The 23,377-nt window shown below is 34.7% G+C and overlaps 1 protein-coding gene across 1 annotated transcript; it reads left to right on the top strand.

The window, feature by feature from the left end:
- The first annotated feature begins 22,358 nt into the window (after nucleotides 1–22,358).
- LOC114304346 (uncharacterized) lies at nucleotides 22,359–23,160 on the top strand. The gene is made up of 2 exons (XM_082871777.1): nucleotides 22,359–22,427; nucleotides 22,525–23,160. Exons 1-2 carry the CDS (start codon nucleotides 22,359–22,361, stop codon nucleotides 23,158–23,160), a joined length of 705 nt encoding a protein of 234 aa, XP_082727903.1.
- The last annotated feature ends 217 nt before the right edge of the window (nucleotides 23,161–23,377 follow it).

The following is a 23,377-nucleotide window of genomic DNA, read 5'->3' as shown; positions in this document are numbered from 1 at the left end:
CAAGCTCGGCTCAGCTCAGCTTAGCTCGTTTGCAGCCTTACTTCTCTTTGGACCCCCACCTAATACCAACTATACCTTTATTCTTTGGACCCCCAATTGTTCTTATTTGGGCAACCCCTTCCACCGTCGATAGCCCTTCACTATTGGCGACCTTCATTCCGGTAACCTCCACGCCCACCAGTAACCCTACTTTCCCTCTGTCTCTCATTCACCCCACTATCCCTAACCGCTGCCACCACCACCTAGCCCCACTCCCACTATCGTCCCTCGTCATTCCTTCTCTTCTCTTCTCTCCTCTCCTCTCCTCTCCTTTCGTTTGTTGTCATCACCCTCTATACCATTGCAACCCAACCACACTCCTCACTCACTCGTTGTCGTGTTTTCTTAGCCTTTGCCACTACCACAACTAGTGTTGTTAGGAACTAATCTGACACCATCACACCAAACCCCTATTACCGCGACCTAGTTCATCTCTAAAATCCAACGTTGTATATGAGAAAGAGAGAGAGATCTTATAACGATTCTGATTTAGACCCGAACCATTTATTGTTTTGAATCTGGGATTCCTTATCCTAATGGTTGTTCGTGTCCTTATTCATTTTATTCCTTGTTGAATTGGATTGTTTGAGTATTGCGGTTGCGTTTGAAATAGGTTGGAAGTTCATTTTTCAGAGGAATCTTTGCCCAAAATTTTACTTGTTTGCTCGAGCAAAGTTTCTTGCGCTCGAGCAGTTTTTTACAGTCTACAAAACCACTGAGAGTTTGATATCTGTGCTAGAGCGACACTTCTTGCGCTCAAGTAGTGTCTTCATTTTGTGTCTAGTTGCTCGAGCGGTGTCTTGGTCGTTTGAGCGGTCTGCGCATATATCAGTCCGTAAAAGTCACTTTTTTTGGTTTTCTTTCTCATCTCTCTCATTTTCCGCCATTTTTGGGTTTCTTCAACCTAAAAGCTTGGGTTTCATCTGGTTACACCCATTTTCTACCCCTAGTCCTACAGATCAAAACGTAGAGGGTGACGAGGGCGTCATTTTAATCTAAGCGAATCGTGTTTTCATCGCCGGTGGATTTTTGGCTTTTCTCCTTTTCACTTCAAGAGGTAGGGATTCTAGAACTTCTTTTCATTACCTCACTATAGATAGATTTGTGGTAATTTTTACGACATTTAAAAACATAGTGTCATGGTTGATTTTGTTAAAAAGCATATGGGTTTGTTTGGGTTTAAATTGGTGGGTTTGTGGGTTATGTTTATAATTGATTATGGGTTATAAAAACATCTTTAGGATATGGGGTTGGTAGGGTTTGGTGTCTCCTTTGTAAATTTTGGGATGTTAGAGGAAAAGCATAAGGTGAATTGAAAGTAGGTTAGGTTGTGGTTGTTTACAAATTTTGGAGTTTTGGATTAATGTTATTGGGTGTTGGTAAGTGTTGTGTATGTTGGGATTTGGAATAATAAGGACTTGTTTTTAAAACAAGGTGTGATTAATTACCTCCTTTATAAAACATGAGAGTTTGGAACGTACGGGAATATGAAAATATCTACGGGTGTATTTATTGCTTTGATTACGTAATTGGCATCTAGAATTTTGTCCTTGGCCATCAGTGGAGGATGGTATTGATTGTTGGGAGATACATGCTGTAGAATAGGCTATGTAAGTTAGAATGATGTATTGTTGACTGTAAGTGGACATTGTGAATAGATAATTCCGTTGTTGAGTTGTAGATTATGTTGTTAGAAAAGGAACTGGAATGCTTGCGGATGTGTTTATGTATGAGAGAGTCATTAGATAGTTATGGTTTTGATGTTTGGTAATCCATATTTTGTTTTGGGAACATTTCGAAAATGTAGGAAAACCCGTTGTTATATGGTGGTGCATGGAGCACGTTCTGAAAAAAGTGAGTTAATGTATTTAACTGTTACTAATCAAGATTGTGATAATTAGACTAGGTGTATGTATTACACCGTCTATTATTTTTTATGGTTAGCATGTTATGCTTTTAATTGATTGTTGTTTGGGAGGTCCGTTTCTCTCCGGGTGAGGCCAGTAAAGTGTGGCGCATTGACAGAGGTTTTTTCTTCCTACCGGTTTGCACTCGGTAAAGTGTGAAAGAGGGTCCATTTCCCACTGTATCTAAGCCAGCAAAGCGTGGCGCCTTGTGATAGGTTCTTCTTCCATTCCGGTTTGCGCCCGGTAAAGTATGATCTGAAGGGCACCCTGTAACAACCCTGATCCGTAATTAGTCGTTAATCCGTAATTAAGACTATTAATTAAGTGATTAAGTGAAATTATGTGTTAATTCTATGGTTTGCATGCTATTTAAATTTATATTTGTTTGTTGTAGGAATATTTGTCTGAATTTCTATTTCGATATGGAATCTGAAGGCTTTAATGGCGTTAGAATATGAAATTACCTAGGTTTATGTATTATTTGGGATTTTTAGAATTTTATGATCAGTTTAATTAGAATTCAATTCGGAATCAAATAATTAGAATAAATTAATTAAAACTAATCAAGATTAATTAAATACCACTAATTAAGCCTATATAAGGTTAATGTGATTTGGGAACCCTCCATATACACTCCACCATTCATCCTTGAGTCTCCAAAATGTGAGAGAGATATATAGAGTGAAAGGTAGTTGAAGCCAAGCTTAGAGGGGAAGAATTGCAAGGCAATTAAAGGAACTTGGTGGAATTAGACAAGAATTGCTAGAGCTCAAGAGAATTAAGGTTTCTAAGTGCAACCCTCATTTTATGGAATTAGGCTCATTTACATGTGGATTCAAGAGGAACTAAAGATTAAACACTTGCAATGCACTAAGAATGTAGAATTAAGCATCAAGTCATGCATGCATGCATAATTCACCAAATTTTGAAGTTATTTCCAAAGAATTCTCACATGCATGTACTTATTCTAGCTTTGTTTTGAAAATTTATCATGTTTCATACCTTTTCATCTTAATTGTTTATGATTTGTGAGAAAGGAAACCATGCCATTGCATACATGTTATGAATATGAAGTTTTAAGTATAAATTTGAAAAATTAATTTCTGTTTGGGCCTTGATTTTACGAATTAACCTACATTTCATGTTTTACTACAAGTTTCCAAGTATTTTCCAACGTTTTTGACCCAAATGAACAAGATTGAAGCCTTGGAATAAAGTTTTGAACCTTGAAGAGCAATCTAGAAATTGCAGGGTTCGCTCGAGCAGTGAAACCTTTGCTTCAGCATACTTTGTGAGCTCTCAGTACTTTTGCAAAGTTTGATGGTTGGCTCGAGCGACCACCCTTTGTTTTGAACCTTGGTTCGAGCGACCCAAAGTTGGCTCGAGCTAGGGATGAAATCGATGTGGTTCAACTGGTTTTTTTGTAGTTAAATTGAACCGAATACTCGATTTTATTTTTTATGAAACCGAACAGACCGAAAGACACCTACAAACCAAACCAAACTCTATGCGGTTTTGGTGCAGTGCGGTGCGGTTCTACAGTTTTGGGCCTCACATTTTAGGCCTACTTTTATCCATTACAAAAATGAATATGGGCGTTGGAAACTAAAGTCCAACAACACATAAGCATAATTTTTACATATGCTTTATCAAATTAAATTGGGCTTTATTTACCCAAAAAAAAAATCAAAAAATTGAATTGGGCTTTGAATTTCTTGTCCAGTAAGAGCTAAAAAATTTAAAAATAAAAATGCATCAAACATATCCAACAAACCTGTCCAAAATGTTTATGTTGAAACAAATTTTTCTGTTGAAACAAACATATCCAACAAACCTATCCAACAAGCATCAAACATATCTAACAAACGAAGCATATCAAAATTTATCAAAATATATCTAGCAACTATTTTTTTGTTCAAAACAAGTAGGAACCATATATCAAGCAAGTGTTTTGTTGTCTGTTCAAAACTAAATAAGAACCATATATCATATTCACTCTCCCCCCCTCCCCCCCCCCAAAAAAAAAAAGAACCAAATATCCATAACCAAATATAACAAACTATTAATATTAAAAAAATGAAAATAAAATAGATAGAGTATGCATTTTCCAACCAACCAAGCAAAAGAGGTCTTGCCAAAATAAATAAATAAAATTGTTATCATCATAATTGAATTTAACATAAAAAAAATCTAAATGAATTATGCAATTTCTTACCTTTCTAACTATTAATAATCAATCTCAAAAATCAAAAATTGAACTGTGCAGAAATTTGGCATATTTTCCAACCAACAAAACAAAAGAAGTCCTGCAAAAATAATAAAAATATTCTCATAAGAGTTGAATTTAACATAAATACATAAAAAAAAAAAATTAGATCAAATATTCAACTTGTTACCATTGCTTTCTGACATCAATCAATGGTGTTGACATCTTTGCAGCTTGATCCTTCCATAAGCACTTAAAAAAAAAATGAAAGAAGCAAAACATAAGAAATTCAAGTGTTAAACATATAACTCTCATAAAATATAAAAGAAACAAAATAAGAAATATTTATTGATCAAGGGATGTACCTGATTCAAAATCTTCCAATTCATCCAATTGATCTCTAAGATTGATTTGAGATGGGGAACGTAACCAATTTTGTGTACAAATGAGGGCCTCTACCATGATAGGTGATAAAGAGCTACGGAATGGATCAAGCACATGACCTCCCATGCTAAAAGCAGATTCTGAGGCAACTATAGACACGTGGATAGCTAGAACATCCCGATCTATGAGAGAGAGGATGCGATACTTAGTGGAATTAGCCTTCCACCAACCCAATATATCAAAATCATCATTATCTTCTTCACAATCATCCACCAAAAATTTCTCCAACTCAGATTTGTTAACCATGTTACTTTGTTTCTCCAAACGCATCTTATACTTGGATTTCATTTTTGCTCTATAGCGATCCCGGTTTTCCCTTCATTGTTTAATTGTATTCCGGACTCAGTTTCGTGGATGTGTTGTTGTCTTATTCCCGTTTCCGTCCTTTACTCTTTGTATGTGAGTCTTGGGTCGTGTTGGGCAGGTTTGAAACAGGTTGGTTGTGTTCGGAAACCAAGGATTGATGTCCATTTAATTCTAACTAGTGTCTATTAAATTTTCATAATGATTCATTCAATTCCAATTAGTGTCCATTCATTTTCCAACTAGTGATCCATTCCATTAGTGGATTTTATGACAAACTTGTCCATTCATATTCCAACTAGTGTTCATTTAATTTCAATTAGTGTTCATTTAATTCTAACTTGTCCTTTCATTTTCCAATTAATGGGCTTTAATAACAACCTTTCAATACCAACTACATCAAGGTTGCCTATAAATTGAGCCACCTCACAACTTCTTTCTATGGTTCTTCCCATATCTCTCTCCATTTGTTTTTCAGATTTTGAGTTTAGATTAAGAGTGTTTAGAGTGAGAGTAAGCATTTTCATAAGGGAGGAAGAGGAAGGGATGGCTACTCTTCATTTTGATTCTAAAATTATTGGGTTTGGAGCACCTTCGAAATCCTTCATCTTCTCCATTTGGTCTCTCCATTTGAGGTAGGGATTTCTTTGTTCTTTTTCAATACTTTGTCTATAGATAGACATGTGGTAGTTTTGTATTGCATGAAAATCATATCCGTGTTGGATTTGTTTGAAAATCATGAGGGGAATCTAGGGTTGGTTGTTTGAGAATGGTTTTGTTATTATTGACTGTGGTTTGGACTAATTAGAGAGTAAAATTAACATGTTATTGTTGAAAGAAGAGAAAGCCCTAAATTATATTTTGATTTGGCAAAATAAAAAGGGTTTATGGTTGAACAATGTTGGTAAATTTCTATTGTTAATATGAGTTGTGTAGAAGGTGTTAACAGTTAAGGGATTAATTATGGTATTGGGGTTATTTTGAAATGAACGTATTGAATCAAGTTGGGTTATGGCTTATTACCCATGGAATTGGTTTTGTGGAAACAAAAGGAATGGAATTGGTTTTGTGGAAACAAAAGGGATGGAGTTGGTTTTGTGAAAACAAAAGGAAATGGAATTTGTTTTGTGAAATGAGAAAAGTATCTTTGATATAAGTATGAAAATTGGATTGTTATTTCTTGAGTGTTAAATACACACACGTGGGGGTTGTATCTTTATCTACCGTGTTAGTGTTGTTGTTGGGTTTGTAGTCTCATAGTAATTGAGTCTTTAATAGAAGTACTAAATACTTGCATCTAGAGGTTTTGTCCTTGGTCATCGGTGGAGGATGACATGGTTGTGTTGAATTGTCGTGTATGCATTATACCATTGTTGATTGAACATTGTATGTGAGGAAGTGCTGAGATACATTATATATGTATACTTGCTCGGGGGGAATTAATTATATGTTCATATACTTTAACACATTGCTTGTATCTTAATGGTTTATGTATATGTGTTATACATGTTAGTTATGCCCTGTTGTATTTTGGTTGGTGGTGTTATACCTTGCGCTAAAAATCAGAGGTACCGTGACCTTCCAGCTAGCGCCTGGAGAACTGACTGCACTGAGAATCTAAGGTACCACACCCTTCCAGCTAGCGCTTGGTAAATTGGTATGTTGTTGTGAGAGGTGTATCTTTAGCTTACTACGCACATAGCTGGTAGAGCAAAGTTTTGTTGTTGTTGTTCCATTGTATCTGAGGATATCATGGATTTGGTTGGTTACAATTTTGGAGGGCCAAGCTACCTCATTGGTTGATTATATACATGTTAGTGAGTTGTTATCTCCCTTTTTATGAAGGTATGCATGTATAGTTATGATTGTATTGGGAACGAACCAAAATGTCATTTTGTCATTTGGAAAGTGTGAAGGAGATCGAACATTTTAAAAAGAAAAATATGTTTTGAAAAGGCACATCTGTTGTATGTATGGAAAATGGAAGAGAGCAATGGGCTTAGTGAGATAATTTCCTAAGTAATTGTTAATGTTATGAAAGATTGGGGTTAATGAAAGAAAAAGGAAAGATAAATCGCTTATAGCGTTGAGTGAAATGGCTATTTTCGAGAAAGTTCATACTTATGTATATTTTGTATAAACTGTCACATTACTATTCTAGTATGAGATTGGGCATTCATGATCGTAGCTATCTGTAAGTTGTTATTGTTGAGGGCCATGTTGAGATCCCTACTGGACTATATGTTCATCCCACGTTGTTGAATCTTTTACAGGTGATAGCCAGAATGTGCTGCAAGGTTTTGGATCTTCTTATTTGTTGGCCACAGGGCCTCTTTTGTGTTGGCGAAATGCCATTTATGTAAAAGGGTTATACCCTTCTTCTTGACTTTTTAATGATGTAAGCCCAAGGGCAATTTATTTAGTGTGCTCATGTTGTATATAATTTGCATACGAATGAGAGAATCATTATTTATTTCCATTTGTTGAACCAAAGAGTTTTTCCACATGTTATCTCTAATATTGAATTAAACTAATGAATTTGGTAATGATTTCGAGTAATAAAAAGTGGGGCGTGACATGCTCAAACATCCATGTCATGTTCTTCATCCAAATCCATTGCCCTTGATGACTCCCCCACAATTTGTGTATGCACACTACCACTTTGAACATTCAAAACATGCCAATTATATAATTGTATCAACTCATTCTTTAGTTTCATCATCAAATCATTAACATGCTTAGCTTCATAAATTTCTTCCAAGCACCATTGAATATACATGAGTTTGTAACGGGGATCAATAACAATCGCAACAAACAACAGCAAATCAACCTTGTCAAATTTGCCCCAATACTTATCAAACTTGGAACTCATGCCACGTGCCATTAAATGCAAGCTTACATCTTCATTCTCACACAATTCGATGATTGCATGTTTTATCAACATAATTTCAATAAAAAATGCATTGCAAGTGACATATAAAGAACCTGAAAAACATAATGTGGCATTGTAAAACAATTTTAGGAACTTGACATACAATCTTGCTTTCTTCCAATCATGTTTTGTAGGCGGCCCAGTTGTCTTTGTTCTCTCTTTTCTTCTCCCATTATTACGTAAAGCAACTTCGTCCTTTTCACCAATGTCACCAACTTCTCCCTCCTCACCAACCTCATCATTCTCATCAACCTCACCAACCTCATCCTCTCTAAGATTCGAGCGGAAGTGAGTATCATCATCATGTAACCGCTCGAAAGCCTTTTGAAATTGTATAGCCTGTTCTAACATGAAATACATAGAGTTTCACCATGTAGCAACATCCAAACAAGGTTTACCATTAAACTCAATGCCCTCTTTTTCTACATATAGTTTAAACTTGGCCATGATTGTGATTGCATTATCAACCGTGATTGTGAGAAACTTATCAATTCCCTATGCTACCAAACAATCCTCAATCACCTTACAAAGTGTGTCACCTTTGTGATTTGGAACTATACAAAAGTTCAGAATTTTTTTTTTTTATGAAGTTTCCAATCACAATCAATAAAATGTGCAGTGAGACATATATAATTCAAGTTTTGCACAGATGTCCAAGTGTCTGTGGTAAGACATAGTCGTTAACGTCTAAGTGCATTCTTCAAAGCCTTCATCTCACTCACAAATATTGACATACATTCTTTGGCAATGGTAAACCTAGATGGGATTTTTAACCATTTGGGTTGCACCGCACGCATAAATTGCCTAAATCCTTCACCCTCCACAAATTTAAATGGCAATTCATCTATTATTATCATCTTTGCTAGGGCCTTTCTAAATGCATCAACACTAAAGCTTACAACCACAAAATTACCAACTGTTTCCCCATCACCAGTTTCAATTTTCGATTTAAAACCTAGTGTAGTTTGCTTTTCATCTTGCCTTAGGGGATACTTCTTACACTTTAATTTTACATGAGCTCGCATTGATGTTGTCCCATTAATTTTTGGATCACATACATAAGTTGTACCACAATAGTTACAAGAAGCCCTAGGTCTTTTACCAGATTCACACTTCAATTTCATGAAATGATCCTAAACCAAAGATCTTTCTCTTTTACCGTTGACACTGTTAGACTGATTTTTTGTTCTTTCATTCTCATGTTCTTGTGTTGTAGGTTGTTCAGTGGCGATTTCATTGGGCCCTTGTGTAGGAGAAATTAAATCATCCATCTAAACATAATAGCAACAAGAAATATTTGATTTATAATAATAATAATAATAATAATAATAATAATAATAATAATAATAACAAGAAGAAATAGTAACTAATAAAATAATAACAAGAAGAAAAACAAATTTTAACTAATACAAAAATAACAAATAATAAGAACAAATTTTAACTAACAGAAATTAAATCATCCATCTAAACATAATAACTAACAGAAAAAATCCTAATCCTCATATTTATTAATAGAAAAAATATATTACCACCACTAAAAGAAAAAAATAAAATAAAATAATAATTACAAGAACAAATTTTAACTAAAAGAATATATATATATATATATATATTTTAATGAACAAAAATTAAATCATCATTTTTTTTTATTTTTTATTTTTTATTTTTCATTTGCATGTTAAGAGTAGTGTTTCATTCGCATGTTAACGAACACCCTGATTTTTTATTTTTATTTTTTTGTTAAATCTTTTTATGGATCTAAAACAGTATCAACAGGGTGTTTTTAAAACCCTTTTGAGAACATCATAAAAAATTATACATATATATATATATATATATAAACAAGGTCAAAAACATGGTTTACTTTGACACAAAAGTCAGTCTACACCAGGGCTTTTGAAAAGTGTTAAAAAAAATTAGGGATTTGTGTCATAAATAGGTTGTTTTTAATCAAAAAAAAAAAAGAAAAAGAAAAGGATTTGTTCAAAAAGTAAAACAATAAAAAATAGGGTTTTCAAAATAAAAGAAGGGATGAAATTTACCTAATACCAAGACTTTGCTTCAAGATTCTGAGTAATGGATGATAGATTGATTTCTCACCCTCAGTGAAAGAGAACAAAAAGTGTTTTGACTTTTTGTTTTCACAGTGGGACTTGGAAGGCCAAAAGGGCTGTACTTATGTTATATGTATTATTGAGTGGACAGTTAGGATTAAAACACCTAGATGATTTGGATGGGAGTATTATTTGGTGTGGTACGATTCGGTTTGGTGTGGTGTAAAATTCACGTGAACCAAACCGAAAATCGAAAACTGAAATTCAAAATTTCAAAAAAATCGTACCGGCCGACCAAATTACAAAAAATAAACAAATCATAAACCGGCAGTTCGGTTCGGTGCGGTCAGTCGGTTCGTTTCAATGATTATTCTTTTACCCCTAGCTCGAGCTTAAAATAAGAGCATCCAGTAGTTTTGCAGACCAAAGGGTCCGGTCGAGCAAACTGTCCTATTTTTTAAAATTTTGCAAAGTGTTTCAAAGTGTATTTTTGCATTCTCATTGCATCTAAGGCGTTTTTACGCCATGAGTTAGGCTATAATAATAAGGATAAGGGTTAGAAACACACATAGAAAGAAATGAAATAAGACAAGTGTTTACAGAGCGTATGTTTCAATTTGTATCTGTCATGTGCTTATGTAGGTCACGTGCTAATATCCGTCTGATCTGTCTGATTCATCTGTTCTACTCCTGGAGCTATCTGATGGATATGATAAGCTCTATTTTCTGTATAGATGAATGATTGTCCAATCTCTGAAATGTATTGTGGAATCCTTAGCATTATGTGAATCTATTGTCTGTTATCTGTTACCTGGTACCAAGGATCTCTATGGGTTTCATTCATAGAACTATCTGTGAAACGTATATGGTTATCTGTTATGATTGTGCACAATCATCTGTCTGATATGAATATGGGTCTTAATGACCTTATTCTCTATATATGGGTCTTTATGACAAATTTGATCTGTTAACGCTAATGGATGTACCACTTATGATTGTATTCAAATCTGAATAAGTATACGAATCTGTTTCTGATCTGAATTCTGATTTCTGAATTTATTATGGACATCATTCATAAAACCTTTACTTTGTTGTTATTCACTGGGCTACAGTTCATTATTTATATTATGAATGTAGGCGACCAGGCTTGAGACTTCCAGTCTGGATCTGTTTGTGTCAGCTAACTAGTGCACATCCCAAGGAGGTTCTTGAAAGTCTTTTGTGAACCATGTGAACAAGTCTTTAGTTTTTTTTTCTTACGTCTTTTGGACAAGTTTATGTTTATCTGTAATAGGGCTAAGTCTCTTTTTGTTTTATCTGTTATGGGTGACGTAAGAATGATGTGATTATATATGTATATAAAGTTCAAAATTTCTGTCTCATATAAGTCTGCACAACTCTATGGACAATTATATTTTGATATTTGCTTCCGCTAGCCCCTTATTTTGCTAATCTGTTTTAGAGGCCTTCGGTAATTTTAGGATTATTGGCCGGTTACAATGCTAAACCTATAGAGGCAGGTTTAAGTCGTGACACACCCTCTTCGAGGTGAGGCCGATAATGTGTTATCTATTATCTATATTGTGGAATCTGTCATCCGTGTTGTATGCTGGTGGAGATGGAATTAGTAGTATGTATGATTCTTGGTTATTTAATTTTGGATATATGTGTTATCGGTTTTTGTGTCGTGGTTGTCTTTTAGCCCTTAGGCCAATGGTCAGGGAAGATAGTAGATGTATTGGTGTGTAGATGCATAAAGTGTATTAAGATGTGGGGTTTGGTTAAGACTTGCATGTGGGGTTGTGTTTTCTGAATGAATGTTTAAGTGAGATTCTTTTATATATGTCAACTTGGAAGGTTTATTAAAACAACAAAATGGGGTTTTGAATGTTTTTTGAAGTAAAACGAAAATTTGGAAGAGAATGATTGATTTTACACTTTGTTATGTCAAGAGGATGTTTTTGAGGAAAAACATATTTATGGGAATATACTTTTGGATATTAACTGTCATACTATGTACATGCATGATCATTTTTATCTATATGTTGTGATTGGTTAGGATCATTAAGATCTTTACTAGGCTTAGTGCTCATCCCACGTGTTGACAAACTTTTCAGGTACAAGGCTAGATGATTGTTTATGACTTGAAGTGTTTTATTTGTTGGCCACGAGGCCCTTTGCTTGTTAGTCGAGTGCCATGTATTGTATAAGGGTAAATTCTTTTTGTTTCTATTTATTGTTATTCAATGTATGCCCAAGGGCATCATACCATGTCTTATTTATATATCATTATCATTGTTGTGAGGGAATGTTATTATTTATTCCTTGTTTATGTTCTCAAATGGATGGAATAATTTAAATTGGTATTATTATTATAAAGGATTTGGTAATGAACTCAAATAATAAAAGTCAGGACGTTACAAATCCAGGGTAGAAGAAGGAAGAGAAGAAGATGGAGAATGTGGGAGGTGACGACAGCGAAGGAAAGTTGGTTTGTGCAGTGGCGAAGGGACCCAGTTCGTCCTTAGTTTTTTTTTTCCCTTTGTCTCTCTCTCTCTCTCTCTCTCTCTCTCTCATAATAGTGGAAGAGGTGAGTCTGGCTCATGATGGGTTTGGGTTTCGAAGCTTGACAGGATGTGATGGGATGATGGTGAGAGTCGACGGGGGACGTGGCTGGTAGAATTAAGGTTAGGTTTTAGAAGATTAGGGTTAGAAGGTTAGGGATGAGGGTAAAAATGCAATTTTATGTTTGGACAAAATTGTAATTAAAACAAGTAAAAGAGATGAGGGATCTTAAGAAAAAATGTATCGGTAAATAATACTACTCTTTGTTAATATATTCATGGCTTAATTGATTTGTGAGATTATGATTATAGATGATAGTTGACGACAATGGTGAAACTGATTCAAAATTATATGATTGAAATATAAAATTGATATAAGTAAAATAATAAATTTAATTGATTTTTACGAAATAGTTTAGATGGTAAATTTACCCATCAATCTCGCTACATCCCCTAATTAAGGCTCCATAATTTGACCCCAATGATGTGGCTAAGACCTACGTGAAGCAGTCCGCCCCGCCCCACTCTCTCTCTCTCTCTCTCTCTCTCTCTCTCTCTCTCTCTCTCATCTTTAGCGGGATAAGCTCCCCTCTAATACTCATCCTTCTATACTCTATTTGTAGGTTTCAATTTGGACCTGCACTGATGATCTGAACCATTTATTTCGTAGACCGCATAATTAAAGTCTTCCATGCAAAAAATTAACTTTATCGGACAACTATAAACATGAGAACAAATCACATTTTGTTTAATAAAATAGATGGTTTAAATTTAATTATATATAATCATTCAATTTATAAAACAAAATGCGATTTATTTTTACATTTACAATTTTCTGATGAAATTAAATTTTTTCATGGATGACCTTTATTATGAGGCCCATGAGATAGACGGTTCAGATCATCGATATGAGTCCAAATTGAAATTTACAAGAAGAGTATGGAGAGATATGAATATATATGATGGATAGAGGGGAGCCTATCCCATTTTTAGTCCCCTAATTTCACATTATTGGAGGTGAAATAGGGGATTAAATTAGGAGAATCAATCATTTTTGTTTACCTCATATCAAATATCCAAAAATAATAGAACAATAATAGCCATGCTGAATAGGAATGGCAACGGGGCGGGGCGGGGTCGGGGATCACACTCCTCGTCCCCGATCCCCGATGGTAGGAATTTCCCCGTCCCTGGCCCCGATCCCCGACGGGGAGTCTCTCACCACCCCCACCCCCATCCCCTAACGGGGATCGGGTTTCCCCGGCCCCGTAAATTCCCCGACCAAAATTAAAAAAAAAAAATGCAAAAACAATTTGAGTTCAAATAAAATACAACAACAACAACAATCATATTCAGATCTGTCAACAAAAATAAAATACAACAACAATTTGAGCTCAGATCTGTCACTAAACACATATTCAGATCTCTTCAACATATATCTAACATATATATCAACAACAACAACAATCATATCTCTTCATCATCATCAACAGAACTCGGAGCTATACTCAACAGATCTGAGCTAAAAAAAAAAATTAGGTGAGTGAGATGGAGGGACGACGGCTGAGGTTGAGGTTGAGCCTCGCCGCCGATGCTGTGAGAGGAGGAACAACGGCTAAGGTTGAGGTTAAGCCTCGCTGCCGATGCCGTGAGAGGAGGGGCGACGGCGATCGGCGGTGATGAGAGGAGGGAGCTCGCCATTGTGAGACCACCTGCGTAGAGAGAGGGAGAGAAGCTGAGGTTGAGCCTCGTGAGACCACCTGCGTATAGAGAGAGAGAGAGAGAGAGAGAGAGAGGAAGAGAGGCTGAAGTTTGAGACTCAGAAATGAAATGAAATGAATTAGGTGAGAGGAGAGAGACAACTAACATATATATATGTATATATATGGTGAATATATCGGGGAATATGCGGGGATTTATGCGTGGAAATTTGGGGCGGGGACGGGGCGGGGCCGGGGTCGGGGTAACCTATTCCCGTTCCCGGCCCGAAAATGATCGGGGATTCAATTTTCAATACCATCCCCGGCCCGTGGGGAGTTTTTTTCGGGGAAAAACCGTCTCATTCGGGATCGGGGGGTCGGGTCCCCGTCGGGCCAGTTTCAAATTGCCATCCCTAATGCTGAAAGGGCGATCCACAGCAAGCCTTCATCATCTTACAAGTCTGGGATTAGGCCCCTGAAAGTACACCAACTTTGGGTTGGATCGGGGCCCATAACAAATGTCGCTCCTTAGAGGAACTAATGTAATCAAACAACAAGAACTAACGGAACATTTAAAAAGAAAAAAAGAAAGAAAAAACAAAATATATTCACTAATAAATCTTCTTTTGATTATTGTAATGTTCATTTGAAAACCACACTCGTGTAGTTTGTAAAAAATTAGTAATTTAAAAGGGATTTCTAACATTTTTCATAAATATTGAGTGTAATATTTGCACCACGCAAAATACATGGTGTCACTTATCAATTACCAAGTACTAATCTTTTTTTTTTTTTAACTGACTTAATTAAAATTATCAAAAATATTAGAAATCGTAAAAATTCTACCAAATATTCTATCAGATATCTCACATAGTTGTAAGACTCACACGGGACCCACACTCATATGAGACCTTTTGTAGAATTTTTAAAATTTCTAGCATTACTTTAAAATTATTCATTAATTAGTGCAATTATTGCATTTAATATCTACTTATATAGGGCAATTCTTGTGGGTGGTCATGAATTTGTTGCAAGGGGAGGGAGGGAGGGGGTTTGGGAATGGTAGGGGGAAGAGTATAACAAATGAGTGGTAACTGAAAAAACAAGAAAGAGGAGGGGGCATTTTTGTTCAATTTTTTGTACATAAATAAAATTTCACTGGTTTGCAATCATTTGGTTTGGTTTCAGTTTTCAGAGTTTAATTTTTAAAAAATTTTACTTTTTCGTTTTCCTTATTTTTTTGTTTTTACTGAATTTTTTTTATTATTTTAAGTAATTTTTTAAAATTTTTAGTATCATAAATACACTCAAAAGTGTAATATTTGTGAAAAAAATCTTTAAAAAATTTACCAAATACCAAAAATATAAAAAAATACAAAAATTCAGTACATTTTTTTTGTATTTTTATATATTTATTAATTTTTTAAAATACTTTTTGACAAATATTTTACTAGACACATCTAAGTAAGGTGCATCTAAAAAAAGTAAAAAATTGCTTAAAATTTTAAAAATATTCACTAAAAAAAAATACAAAAAACAAAATATTCAATTTTTTAAAAATTGAATTCAAAAAACTAAAACCAAACAAATTGAATTGTTTTTCAAACTTTCAACTGATATGTAATGTTTTTTTTTTCTTTTTTTCTTTTTTGATTTGCAATTTTTTCTAAAATCTTTCCTTCGCCCTAGTGAGTAATGTAACACTGATGTCTTACATTATTAATGATAAGTGATATCATTATTTACTAATAAATAAATTACCTCATTTTGTTGTTTAATTCAACACAGTTTAATACGTAAGACAGTTTCTTATATGCTCATGTTAATTTATTACTTCCTCCCTAAAAAAAAAAATTTATTAATAAAGGGTTAATTTCAAGGGTAAATTGTTTATTAGTCCTATTTGGAAGACTTATAAAAGATATGTTCCTATGAAAAAACTTATATCTCAATAGGTCTTGTGATTTTCTTGTGGACAGATCTACCCCCAATCTTAATTAATTAATTAATAATTTGATTAATGATATTACCATATATGAAAATTTCAATATTACTATAGATTGTGATTATATCAATATGGTTAGAAATTTGAAATTCAAAATAATCTAATTAATGGCAATACCATATATAGGAAAGCCAACGTTATCATAGATTGTGATCATATCTACATGGTTAGAAACTTAAAATTCAAAATAACATAATTAATGGCAATACCATATAAGGGAAATCCAATATTACCACAAATTGTGATTATATCTATATGGTTGAAAATTTGAAATTCAAATCTTAAATGTAACATGTAATATCTCAAACCCAATGTGACATTCCCAAACCCAACGTGGCATTCCCATATATTTCTGAAATTCAAAATAACTTGATTAATGTCAATACTATATATGGGAAGTTCAATGTTACCATAGATTGTGATTATATTTATATGGTTGAAAATTTGAAATTCAAAACATAAATATAGCATGTAATATCCCAAACCTAATATGACATTTTCAAACCCAACGTGGCATTCTTATATGCTTCTCATCCCAAACCTAACGTAAATGTAACAGGTAATATCCCAAACTCACTGTGACATTCCCATATGCTTCTCATCCCAAATCCAACATGGCATTCTAATAATCCACCGTTGAATTATGAATAATGTAACTTTTTAAATGTAACATGTAACAAGTTAAACCCAACCTATGTATTGAACCACCATCATCCCCAACCCAGCGTAACTTCAACATCGTGCGATGAGATTCAATCCACATTTAATGATAAACCCAAATCCCCAATAATTTTCCAGAACATATTGTGCCATGTATGTAAACACTAATTACAACAAAGACACGATACACATCCAAACACATATACAACCGAACAAACACACAAATATCATCTACTACATGGTGTATGTGGATTAACGTTACACACTAAATGTAATGTGCATCATAACACAATCATCCAGGTCCCAATGTATAATTGCCATTCTATGATGTGGTTTACATTCGACATCCAATTAATAACCAGAACCAAATACCTCCAACCCAACCCTTGAACATATACACACCACCCCACACTTTGAACATATCAACACACATCAACCATCACAATGTTAAATACACATATTCAATCAGAATATTAGCCAAAGTGTGCCTATCAATGAATACAATAGATTATAAATTCCCTATTAAAGATGAACAATCCACATTTCAACCACACACACACAAAAAAAAAAAAAAACTCTTCCCCTCAACGAATTGGAGTCGAAATCAGTCGAAGGAATCAACATACGACCCTCAAATTTCATCATATCATCGAACATATCCACATTCATTTAAGCAACATTTTGAAAATGCACTAGAATCCCGCAATTAAGGCGAAACAAACTCCCACAGTTGTTGTCTGTAGACTTGTTTTTCCTAAAAACCTTCCCAAACATGATATGATGAATGAGAAAATAAGATATAATATGAAAACAAATTAGGGGTATAATAGTACAGTAATATTATTCATTTACAATTCATAGGTCCTCATGGAACACATTCCTATTTAAACAGGACTTCAAATTTTAAAAGAATATTCATAGAACTTCACATTAAATAAGTCTTCCGAATAGGACTTATAAATATTTTTTTCCTAATTTCAATTTTATCTTACAAACTATCATTAATTTCTTTTTTTAATTTCATTCCTAAATTATTGATTTCTTCCATTTAGCACTTAAAATTACTGATTTTTGTTCATGTGGTCTAATTAAAGAGGGTTGTACAAATCAATAATCTTTAAATCTTAATTTGGAGGGGAAAAAATAATTGAGTAAATTATATCAATAGTTTTTTTTTTCCATACATTTTTAATTGGCTTGATTTTGACTATTTAGTTGAGATTTTGTGTCAATTTAAGCCGATTGATAACACTGATTTTTCATTAAAAATAATCGTTGAATTGATTGAAATTAATTCAATGAGTTAAACAAGTTCATAATCTTGCATTTAAAAACATCACACATGTTACTCATATGCGCATTCCATAAAAAAATACTAACAGTTCTAATCAATTGGATCAAATTAACACAAAATTCGAAATTCAAGGTCAAAATTAAGCCAATTGAAAGTGAATAGACTAAAATGATACAATGAACAAAATGCAGGGATTACCGGTGTAATTATTAAAAATAATTTTATAATTTTTGCAACTTAAATCATATAAACGAATACCCATTAAATTGATTGTAAGATCTAGTTTGTTCAAAATAATAAGAAAAGTGAGTATTTTGTTGTATAATTCATAATTTTCAAATTCTGAAACAATATTTTTTCTATGAAATTAGTTTTCAACAATTATAATTTATATAATCGTCTCTATAATTAGACTACATTAACAAAAATTAGAAATTTAGAGAATTTATAGTGTGAGGTTGCGAGTTCAACTCCTATAGAGAATAGTTTGATACTTTTTGTGGTTATTTATTTTTTCCTGCTTATGGGAATTTTATGTAATTTGTAGTGGTTGGCCTTAGTTTATTGGTTGTTAGACTTCATTAAATTTCTAGCTACTGTGGGTTAGTGGCCTGTTTGATTAAGAATTATTTTTTTTCATACTTGTAATTATTTTCTTATTAATTAAAAAAATAGACAAAATTGAAAATTTGATAATGAAGTAGAAAAAAAATGATAACACTTTGGAGAATAAAAGTTAAATTAATCAATTAATAAATGATTATATTAGCCCCGTTAAGGAATATACTATTTTGGTTAACTTTTTAACCTTTTACAAAATGGTGTGTAAAAAAATAAAAAAATAATATAATATAATAAAATATTTTATTTTATTAATTATTCTAATCTAGTCTATTTTAACCCATCCCAAGCATCCCATTGTTTGTTATGATGCATTAAAAAACAATGATAGAGACCCCTAATTTTGGGGACACTCACATGTGATAACCCAACCCGTGCTATGCCTCATTATGTATGTGATTATGTGTTTGATATTAATTTGCTAGTTTAAATATGGGAAATATGTGAATTTGGAAAAATATTTGTTAAAAATAGGAATATCTGTTGCAATTGAAATTTTGAACTGAAATTGAAGGTTGTAGAGGTGAGATAACAAAAACCAACTTTATAGTTATGATTAACATGATTTTTAGAGCCTTTGGTGAGATTTTGAAAAATTATGATTCGTAATGAATAAATTAAGATTTTTGAGTTAAGTTAGATATGTGTAGCCTTTTTTGTTCTTCATTTGTTGGGAGAGAGCTCCAAAGTGTGAGTTAGAGAGAGAGGAAGAGGAGAAAGCTAGGGATTTGAAGGGAATCAAGGGGCAAACCATAGATTTGAGTTAAGGTATGTAAATTTATTTACAATCTTTGTCTCTAACTCATCTTTGTCAAGAAATCATGAAGAGATTAGGAATTTTGAGCTAGGGTTTTGAGTAGTGTAGTGACTAGGACTAAGGCCATGAAATTGGACCTTAATCTCCACACCATTGTTTGATTTGAGTTCATTTTTATGATTTATCCATGAAACAAACCCTAGATGGTTCATACAAACAAGATTTGTGAGAAAATCATTCATGAATATATGTATTTTGAACTTGTGTATGTAAACCATGAAATTGTGAAAAGATGAGACCATGGAATTGTTGTCGATGCAAGATTGATATGTTTAATGTGGAATTACACTTGTATCATGCTTAGATATCATGTTTTTGAGTTATTTTTGCATGAATTTGAGTTTGGAAGGTTTGACATTTTTTGGTCATTTTCTAACTATCTGGGTGTGCCCAGACCGCACGAGCGGCCTATATCTTGAACCGAAATTGGATAGCACTGTGCACTCGAGTGGCTGCAATTTCCGTACGTGCAAAGCTAGACCGCTCGAGCATTGGACCGGCCGCACGTGCAGCCAGGCAAGGGAAAAAATCCTATTTTTTGTATTGATGCTCCCAATTTTCGGAATGCATTTCCAACCTTATTTAAACCCTTTTGGGAGTGAAATCATGATTAGGAACCATTAAAAAGGGCTATGAATCACTAAAAGAAAGTGCATATGATATGAACGAATTATTTATCGAATATGTGTGCAACATGTTTGGTGTAGGTCGTGTGTCGGAGGAAACACCGCAAGATGAATCATCACTGTGAGTAATAATACCATATTTATATGTTCGTTATTGTGCACCTCGAACCATGAACAGTGATTGGTGTCGACATTGTGATTTTTTTGAAATGAGAAGCCTCATTAATATTATATGACATGTGCAATGTTGGGTCCGAGACCATTTTGATACACATTGGGCCCGAGGCCGTTTTGATATATATTGGGCCCGAGGCCATTTTGTTATATATTAGGCCCGAGGCCATTTTTAAATATGATTGGGCTCGAGGCCGTTTGGTTATATATTTGGCTCGAGGCCGTTTTGAAATATGATTGGGCCCAAGGCTGTTTTGTTATATGTTGGGCTTGAGGCCATTTTGAAGTTTGATTGGGCTTAAGGCCGTTTGGTTTATACGATTTGAATATTGTGAGAATCTTATGACTATCTATTTACACTAGTTTACTGTATTGTTACTCACTGAGCTTTGCTCACCCAATTTTATGTATGCACATGTAGGTAATCTGCAGCATGGAGCACACCCCTAGAGTTAGCTTCAGGAGCCATCCTTTTCGAGATCCAATCGAGTCATGTCTTTGAGATGGAGTTTTGTCTTGACTGACATCATACTTGTTCCTTACTTTGTTTTGCTAATGTGGTCTTGGGTTTGTAAACATTATGCACAATTTTTTTTTCTGATACTTATATTCTTTTTGCATGGGCATGTAAATGATGTGGATGTGTTACATTTTGCTTATATTGGTATAGCTCAATGGACTCATTCTTTTGTTGTGTACTTCCTCTTTTGGCCCCATTACTATAATTACTCTGTATGTTTGTTTGAGGCCAAAGGTAATCAAGTGATTACCAGCCGGTTATGACCCAAACTTTTAGGGGCAGGTTCGGGTCATGACAGAGTGGTATCAGAGCACTAGTTAATATCTTACACACGAGTCCATGTGAGCAATAAGAAGTCTAGGAAGAGTTTAAGTTGCATCCATAATCAAGTATGACATGAAAATGTGCATTTGTAAATGTGAATTATGGGTTTATTATTTGGGAAAGTTATAATGTGTGCTTCTCTAGATCATGGTGAGAACAAGGGCAGAGGATAGAGAGGATTCAACCTCCGCACGACTTGATAGAATGGAGACAATGATCATGGACATGGTGGAGGCCTTTAGACAACAACAACAATAACAACCACTACCATGAATGCCTATGACACCACCTATAGTGCAAGACCACTAGGCCGACGACCGAACTATTGCTCTAACAAAAGAATTTAAGAAGATGAAGCCACCCTTGTTCAAAGGAGGAATTGATCCATTAAAGGACGAGGCTTGGGTGCTTGGTATCAAGAAATAGTTTGAATTCTTTCCATACACGGAGGCATAAAAAGTCTTGCTAGTTGCTTTTACACTAGAGGATGCGGCACGCCGTTGGTGGATGCTTATTCGAGGAGAGCATCAAGGGTTGAATTGGGCTCAATTTTTGGAGATCTTCTATGAGAAGTACTTCTCACATTGTATCCGAGATAGGAAGGTGTCGGAGTTTGAAAACTTGAAGTAAGGGAACAAGACCGTAGCGGAGTATGAAGCGCAATTTACCGAATTAGCCCATTTCACACCATACATGGTCGATACGGACTACAAGAAGGCAAGGAAATTTGGGGGAGGTCTCTGAGACTCCATTATTGAGAAGATTAATGTATTGCAGGTGCAAAAATATATGGATGTATTGGATAAGGCCATCATAGCGAAAAGTAACCAAGCTAACCGAAATCAGTACTCGGATTGGAAGGGCAAAAGGCAAGGCTCCAATGTGCACAAAGGGTCGGCGTCCTCAAAAAGTAAGAAGCAAAATTTGGGAACTTCCAACACTTCGGGTTCTACCCGTGATTCGGCACCAGCTTGCCTGGAGTGTGGAAAGAAGCACCGGGGGGTTTGTTATCGAGCATCAGGAGCTTGCTTTAATTGTGGAAAGACGGGGCATATGGTGAGAGATTGTCCTATGTTTGGGCAATGAGAAGGGAATAGGCCAATTGCTAGTTCAGCCGGTTCCACTCCTACAACAAAGACCCTGACAAGGCCTACTACTTCTAGAGACAATGTTAGGCAAGGGAGAGTCTTTGCTCTTGTTCCGGGTGATGTCCAAAATTCAGACGCTGTGGTTTCAGGTACGCTTTCCATCAATGGCCAACCTGCTCATGTGTTACTTGATTCGGGTTCCACCTATTCCTTTGTTTCAAAAACATTTGCTCCTAATTTGAATAGGTTATGGAACCCTTGAATTATGTGTTGTGCGTGTCTCTCCCATCCAGGGACTATATGTTATGTGCTTCTATATATCCTGCATGTGAGCTTTTACTTGGAGATATCCCATTATGTACTAATTTGATGCCTCTTGATATGATACACTTTGATATAATTTTGGGAATGGATTGGTTAGCTAAGTATCATGCAACCATCGATTTTGTATCTAAGCAAGTTGTGTTTCGCCCATCGGGTCAAGATGAGTTTACTTTTGTGGGACGTAGGGTGGTCCCTCCATCATATTTGATATCGGCCATGAAAGCTTGTAAACTATTTCAGAAGGGTTGTAGGGGTTATTTGTGTAGCATTTTGCATGCAGAGACAACTGAGATGGGTGTTGAAAATATTTACATTGTTAGTGAGTTTCTGGATGTATTTCCTGAAGAATCGCCAAGGGACTTGATAGATTATGAGATTGAATTTGTCATTGATATTGTACCGGGTACTCAACCTATTTCCAAGGCTCCGTATAGAATGTCTCCAGCAGAAATGAAGGAATTGAAAATACAGTTGCAAGAACTACTTGACAAAGGGTTCATCCGACCGAGTACATCGCCGTGGGGCGCACCCTATTTTGTTTGTGAAGAAGAAGGATGAGACCCTTTGATTGTGTATTGATTACTGAAAACTTAATAAGGTAACGGTGAAGAATAAATATCCTTTATCACGGATTGATGATTTGTTTGACCAATTACAGGGGCGCAAGTGTTTTCAAAAATTGACTTGAGATCTAGGTACCATCAATTGAAAGTCAAAGCAGAGGATGTTGAGAAGACCACCTTCTGAACTAGGTACAACCATTATGAATTTTTAC

This window comes from Camellia sinensis, chromosome 5, assembly GCF_055761805.1.
Source record: "Camellia sinensis isolate YWXY chromosome 5, ASM5576180v1, whole genome shotgun sequence".
Lineage (NCBI taxonomy): Eukaryota > Viridiplantae > Streptophyta > Magnoliopsida > Ericales > Theaceae > Camellia > Camellia sinensis.
Note: the sequence above shows the minus strand (reverse complement) of the source record. Positions and strands in the feature narration are given on the sequence as shown.

Excerpts from the sequence above, each read along its gene's own strand:
- LOC114304346 (XM_082871777.1), top strand. The coding sequence starts at position 22,359 with ATGTTAGGCAAGGGAGAGTCTTTGCTCTTGTTCCGGGTGATGTCCAAA. Across the intron at positions 22,428-22,524 it reads TTCAGACGCTGTGGTTTCAG|GTTATGGAACCCTTGAATTA; the intron begins GTACGCTTTCCA and ends TAATTTGAATAG.